This window comes from Pinus tabuliformis, chromosome 9 (assembly GCF_031772625.1).
Source record: "Pinus tabuliformis cultivar Carrire ecotype Pingquan chromosome 9, CPIR1, whole genome shotgun sequence".
NCBI classification, from domain to species: Eukaryota; Viridiplantae; Streptophyta; class Pinopsida; order Pinales; family Pinaceae; genus Pinus; species Pinus tabuliformis.
The window spans coordinates 553,602,586-553,609,845 of NC_142307.1; the positions used below are offsets into that span (position 1 = coordinate 553,602,586).

Sequence of the window (7,260 nt, forward strand, 5' to 3'; positions counted from 1 at the left end):
CTACGATGAAAAAGCACGGGAATTTCATGATCTGCGGCTTGGGCAGCAGACCATGGATGAATTCATTACTAAATTTACATCTCTGCTCCGCTATGTACCGTATATTCGGGAGGAAAAGGCAAAAGTGCAGCGGTTTGTTAGCAGTCTACCCCAAACAATGCGGGAAAGGATCGAATTTGATAACCCGAAGACCATGGATGAAGCGATACGGAAAGCTAGAATATGCTATCAGCAGAATAAACAAAAGGGAGAAAATTTTGGGAAGCGTTGGGCAGATAAAAAGAGCGGCAGAACAACTATGGGAGTCAAGGGAGCTCGTGGCAATTTCAGCAAGGGATTCTCCAAAGGGCCCAGCAATAGGAACCAGTCTAGAAATCAGCTCAGATTAAAGCCACCTAATGAATCTAAATATAGCGAGCAGCCGGGCAGAGTTGATAATGAGGGGACAGCTAGACCACCAGTACAGTGTTGGGGTTGTGGCGGGCCACACTATATTAAGAACTGCCCTCACCGAAAGGGTAGTGATCAGGTGTCCTAGGTTTATGAAGCCTCTACAATGGAAGACGTGGCTCGGTCCATACCAAGAATAAATGCCGCTCTCGAGGACCGTCAAGCTGATTACCAGCCAACAATGGTAGAGTTTGAAGGTAAGATTTTTGATCGAACTGTTTCCATTTTAGTATACCCAGGAACTACATTAAGTTATGTTAGTCCCAAGGTAGTGGAAAACTGTAATTTGCAATTTGTTAAGTTTAAGAGTCCATGGTTAGTTCAGCTAGCTACCAGGGCCAAAAGGCGGGTGCTGGCCAAGGTCAGCAACTGCCCATTGAAGATAGCAGGTCAGACAGTGACGACAGAATTGAATGTACTTCCTCTCGGCTCATATGATGTGCTGATCGGGATGGACTGGCTGGAAAGGCGGTGGTCCATAATAAATTGCAAAACAAAGACAATTTCTTACCGGGACGAACTGGGAAATGAACAGGAAATTCAGGGTATCCTGAAGCCAGTGCAGATCCGGCCAATTACTGCCTCACAACTGGCTAAATGCATACAGAAAAGTTGTCAAGTATATGCAGTTCAAGTGGGTTATGCCAATTCTGAAGATAAAGTTGATACATTGGGAAGCATACCAGTAGTGCAAGAATTTGCAGATGTGTTTCCCGAAGAAATACCAGGACATCCACCTAAAAGAGATTTGGACTTTACCATAGAGCTGGTACCTGGTGCAGCCCCAGTGTCCCGAGCACCATACCAGATGAGTGTGCTGGAATTGACAGAATTAAAGATGCAGCTGCAGGAGCTGTTGGACAAGAAGTACATCCGTCCCAGCGTATCACCCTAGGGAGCCCCTGTACTGTTTGTCAGGAAAAAGGATGGAACTCTCCGTATGTGCATAGATTATCGACAGCTGAATAAATTGACAGTGAAAAATAAATACCCACTACCCCGTATCGATGAACTGTTTGATCAGGTGAAAGGGGCGACGATATTTTCAAAGATCGATTTGAGATCTGGGTATCATCAAATCAGAATTAAGGAGGAGGACATAGCCAAAACTGCTTTTCGAACCCGTTATGGGCACTATGAGTTTGTGGTACTGCCTTTCGGGTTGACCAATGCACCTGCGACATTTATGTGCCTGATGAATAGTGTATTTCATCAGTACTTGGACAAATTCGTGTTAATTTTTATTGATGATATACTTATATACTCCTGGAATATTAAAGAGCATGAGGAGCACCTTAGAATCGTGTTACAGACACTATGGGAACATCAGCTATATGGTAAATTTAGCAAATGCGACTTTTATAAAGAGCAGATCCAGTATTTGGGGCATATCATCACCAAGGAAGGCATTGCTGTGGACCCTGAAAAGATTAAAACCATAATGGAATGGCCAACACCAAAGGACGTGGAAGATATCAGATCTTTCATGGGGCTGGTTGGATATTATAGGCGGTTCGTGGAAAGTTTTTCCAGGGTTGCATACCCTATCACCTCCTTGCAAAAGAAAGGAAAAATATTTAAGTGGACAGCGGAGTGTCAACGGAGTTTTGAAACCCTCAAATATCTGCTCACCACTGCACCTGTGCTGAGCATTGCAAACCCGGAAAAAGATTACGTAGTCTGCACAGATGCAAGCAAAGAGGGTGTAGGAGGGGTGTTGATGCAAGAAGGGAAGGTGATCGCGTACGAGTCCAGAAAATTGAAAGAACATGAGCATAAGTATTCTGCCTATGATCTGGAACTAACTGCTGTAGTACATGCACTAAAAATGTGGCACCATTATTTGGTGGGAAGAAAATTTTTATTGATGACAAATCACCACAGCGTAACTAGCTACTTTAGTCAACCAACTTTAAATGCTAGGGAAGCTAGGTGGGTGGACTTTTTGGGCGGTTTTGATTTTGAAATCAAACACCTAAAAGGAAAAGAAAACCGGGTAGCAGATGCATTAAGCCGAAAAGTGCATTGTCTCTATGAAATTGGCCTTAGTGAAGGACAGTCTACCCTTAGCAAAGAAATTATAGAGGCTGTTGAGCAAGATCAAATCTACCAGGAAAAGAAACAACTAGTGCAGAACTTAAACATCCACATAATGCAACAAGGTTATGAATTGGACGCAGCAGAAATTTTATGCTACAAGAAGAGAATATATGTACCCAATCAGGGCGATATTAAGAAAAAAATTCTGGATGAATATCATAAAAGTCCTTATGCAGGACACTCGGGTTATCAAAAGTTAATCACTTCACTTCGGAGGGAATATCACTGGCCAGGCATGAAAAGGGATGTAATAGAATATCTGGCACGATGCATAGAATGTCAACAGATTAAGGCTGAACATCAACACCCTGCGGGTTTGCTACAGCCATTACCTATACCAGAATGGAAGTGGGAGATTATCACCATGGACTTTATTACAGGGTTACCAAAGTCCAAGAGGAATAATGGCTCTATTATGGTTGTAGTGGACAAACTCAGTAAGTCAGCCCACTTCATACCAGTTCAATATACGTATCGTGCAGCACAAATTGCAAATGTTTTTATGCAGAACATATTTAAGCTCCATGGGCTGCCAAAAACTATAATATCCGATCGTGATGTTAAATTCACATCAGCCTTTTGGAAGACCTTGTTTGAAGGTCTGGGAACTCAATTGAATTTTAGCACCGCATATCATCCACAGACTGACGGACAGATTGAGTGGGTGAATCAAGTGGTGGAGGACATGCTGAGGTCATATGTGATGCAACAACCCACTCGATGGGAAGAGTATTTACATCTTGTGGAGTTTGCTTGTAACAATGGATATCATGCATCTTTGCAGATGAGCCCATTCGAAGTACTTTACGGCCGAAAATGCCGCACGCCATCCAGTTGGGGTGGACTAGAAGACAGACTCATGCTGGGTCCTGAAATGTTAAAAGACTTGGAAGCAATGGTTAAGAGAGTGCGGGCTAATTTAAAAGTAGCTCAGGACAGACAAAAAAATTTTGCAGATTGGAAAAGGACCTTTAGGGAGTACCAAGTGGGTGAACATGTATATGTCAGAATTCGGGCAAGGAGAAGTGCTCTACAATGGAATGGTTGTGCCAAATTGGCACCCCGCTTTTGTGGACCCTTTCAGATTTTAGCACGAGTGGGGCTGGTAGCTTATCAGCTAGCCCTACCTAGCCACATCCAGGTCCATAATGTCTTCCACGTGTCAGTTTTTAAAAAATATGTCTATGACCCTAAACACATAATTAGTTGGCAGGACATACAGGTAAGAAGATATTGTAAGAAGCATAAATCAAAAATGGTTGCTAGGGAAAGCACTGATCAGATTGTTGTGTGTTTCAGGTGGAACCGGAAGGAGAATTCCTAGTCGAGCCGGTGAGCATACTAGATCGGAGAAGGGTCGTGCTGCGGAAACGAGTCATCACCCAGGTTAAAGTGCAATGGCAGCACTTTGGGCCAGATGAGGCCACCTGGGAGGATGAGCAGAGCATGAAAGAAACTTATCCCGAATTGTTTATGGGTGAACAACATCGGGACGATGTTGAACTTCAGGAGGGGGAGATGTAATGCCCCTAGTTAATCGTTAGTGTTTAAATTAAAGGCAGTAAATTTAACTGTTGACTATGGTTATGTTTGGTGAAATTGAGTAACTATTATTGCTGCTACTGTTTAAATTAATTATGTTGATAAATTGTTGTTGGTTGCTATTAAGTGTGGTTGGAAGAAAAACAACTGATAATGGTTATAGTGCTTCCTCATGAGAGGGGAATTAGAATTAAAATATGACATCTGTCAGAAAGGTAAAAAAACCTAACTACTTTCAGGAGACGGTTGAGACTTTCATAGAGGGAGGAGACACTATGACAAAAAGAAAAAAAAAGGAAAAAAGGGAGGAACGCTACGTCTGGTAAGGACCAGATAGCGAGGCTCGAAAAGTTGCAATTTGGCAGCGAACGCTAAGTCTGGTAAGGACCAGATAGCGCATGTTGGGAAGCAGAAACCTTCGTGGAACTGCTACGTCTGGTAAGGACCAGATAGCGTAACTCTGGTAGTGCCAGAGGGCTTGCAGACAGCAAGGGTCTTGCAGGAGTGCTTGGGGGTGGAAGGTCGAGGAGGACCCTCCTAAGGTCGGGAGGTTGACAAGCGCATTAGAGAGGTTTGCCTCTGATCAGGTATGGAATAACTGAGAATTTTAATGGTTTTTATACACTGTAGAATTAATTAAGGTCTATGACAGACCAAGAACTGTGAATGGTATTTGGAAAGAATTTCTGAAATAATGCAGGCAATAAAAGACATGATAAATGTAAAGTCATTAATCATTTAAGATTGAATTCTTGTGCAACTGCCGTAAAGAAAGAAACAGAAAAAAAAAACAGAATAAATCAGGTTCATAGATTTTCTTTCCGGAACGAATCCTTGTAAAATAAGTAACAGTTGAATGCAACAGAATTCTGTGAACGTTTATTTTAGCATACGAATCTAAATCGAAACATTATATATGTATATTCATACAAAGTTCCATAGACGTTACTGATGAAAAGAAAGAAAGCAGCAACAGGACGATAAGAATAAGTAGATGCGTGTATTCTCTGGACTAAATTTCTGAACAATGGCCGCAAGACTTCTTTCTTAAAAATGTAGTTCTAGGAATGTGCAATACGAGAGTGAAATACCTTGAGGGGCAAGGAAGGGATTGCGCCCATGCCATAAACCTGTCTTAACCCTGTATCAGACGTTCTAAATAATCGTGGAACAACTCTGTAAATGGACGGCCGTAGCCTGTGTGAATAGGGTAGGGTTGCGAGCGAGAGCTTCCAAAGTCGAAGCCGGCATCCCTCATTCATCAAAACAAATAACAGCAAGCAAAACTCTGGAGATAATTATCCTAATTGAAATTTACAAGGAAATCTTCGGAACAGATAAGTGTATCAAACGTTCCACAGTAAGCTACGGAAACTTCAAATTCAGATGAGAATATCTATAGTAACCCAACAAACCTCAGAACCATAATGAACAGTATAACGTTACCATGGAAAGAATATACAATTCATTATCCAGTCAAAGAAGAATTAAAATATCAGTAATAGCTAAGGCATTACATGAATGTTCACCGTAGGGTTAACCCTCGGTTCTGTAATAAATTACACAATAAAAGTCAGGTAACAGGCGCAACCCAGTTTGGGTTTCGCCGCCGGATCTGTTCTGGGCAGAACCCAAACTTGTTACAGAGAAACAGGAGCGGGTTTGCCGTTTTTCCACATTAATGGAATCACTCAAAAACAACAATAGACTCCATAGCTCAAACATAGTTCAGGCAGCCTGCCAAGAAGGGAATCGGCTCGGTCCTTCTTCCGGGATCTTTTCTTTAACCTTAAATCTATGGTGATAGGTACCTCTTACCAGGAAAGCGGAGTGAGGAAGACTGAGCTGGTCCTCCACCAAACGCTGGTCACGGCACCAAGACTCCACACCTGTGACAGAGGGGTTGCCCAAAATTAAATAAGTACCAGAACTGTAACAAAGAAAAAGAAAACAAACTGTAAAACAAGGTAGCAATCACCATGAGTGAGGGAGCACAGGATTACCATGACCATGGTTGGAAGGCAGAACTCTTTCTCCACCGTGGACGGGCATGTTGGGTAGCTTGCGCTGTGAGAGAATGCAAATCGCCAGAGACCTGTAGGAGTCGGGAGTTACCATGAGAATGAGCTGTAAGGGTTCAATTACTGCATTGAAACCCTCAAGTCGTATTACCCATACCTGGATTGATTCCAACCGTTGATCTAGGAGGTCTCATCTCCACCGTAGGAACGGGCGTAGGAATTCAGGAGGGAAGCTGTCATATGGGATTGCTCGTGCCGTGTACCAGGCGCATTAAGTATCCATTTCAGCATTGGATAGCCGGAGTAATAACCAGCACGTTGTAGCTTAAGCTAGCTGGCAGGTTGCACGCTCTACGCGCCAAGTGGACGGCATATGGAGGACCAAGTCATCGTGTACCAAAACTTATAGCCGGAAAACGATAACCGGAGCAAGCTCTCCAGCATCACAAAATCCCAGGCCCGTTTAAATAAATGTTTGATGTTGATTTAATCGTTCATATATGAAAATAATAAATAGCATTGCAGTTCCGCAGGACAAATGCTTAACATTGATTTAATCGCTCATACCATAAAAGTAATAAATAGCATTGCAGTTTTGCCGGATGGTCCTCGAGATCGAGGACAGAGTCAAGTATAACAATATCCATATATCATACTGTTACCATGATTCAATGTAAATATGCATACGTATTACTGTTACCATGATTCAATGTAAATATGCATATGTATTACTGTGACCACGGTTAAATGTACATATATATATTACTGTTACTATGATTAAACCAAAAAAAAAATTCATTTATGGCGGGTAGTTACATAGGGTCTAATCACTTTGAATGGATTCACTTAGATTTTCCTCAAAAAAAATATAACCTATATATAATTTATAATATTAATAAAGTTATAAATTCAATAAAAACCAAATTTATAATTTAATTACAAAGTATATTAAATATAAATTCTTTTATTTAAATTCATTTAAACTTCATATCTATAAATTTGTATTTCAATAACAAAAATATCAAATTATAATACATATTGAAATATAAATTTATATATTTTACATTTAAATATAATTTTTATGATTTTTTTTAAATAATTGAAATTTAATATAATTTAGATATATATTTCTATTTTAATTAGATAT

The 7,260-nt window shown here is 40.9% G+C and overlaps 1 protein-coding gene across 1 annotated transcript; it reads left to right on the forward strand.

Annotated features, from left to right (window-relative positions):
* Positions 1-556: 556 nt before the first annotated feature.
* On the forward strand, positions 557-3,941 carry LOC149149704 (uncharacterized). The gene is made up of 6 exons (XM_089442563.1): positions 557-634; positions 776-1,333; positions 1,475-1,597; positions 1,823-2,185; positions 2,876-3,539; positions 3,850-3,941. Exons 1-6 carry the CDS (start codon positions 557-559, stop codon positions 3,939-3,941), a joined length of 1,878 nt encoding a protein of 625 aa, XP_089298689.1.
* Positions 3,942-7,260: the final 3,319 nt, after the last annotated feature.

What these genes read in the sequence shown, in the direction of transcription:
- LOC149149704 (XM_089442563.1), top strand. Translation starts at nt 557, where the DNA reads ATGGAAGACGTGGCTCGGTCCATACCAAGAATAAATGCCGCTCTCGAG. An exon ending in TGTTGATGCAAGAAGGGAAG is followed by an intron (nt 2,186 to 2,875) that starts GTGATCGCGTAC and finishes GGTTTGCTACAG; the next exon opens with CCATTACCTATACCAGAATG. An exon ending in CTTTAGGGAGTACCAAGTGG is followed by an intron (nt 3,540 to 3,849) that starts GTGAACATGTAT and finishes TGTGTGTTTCAG; the next exon opens with GTGGAACCGGAAGGAGAATT.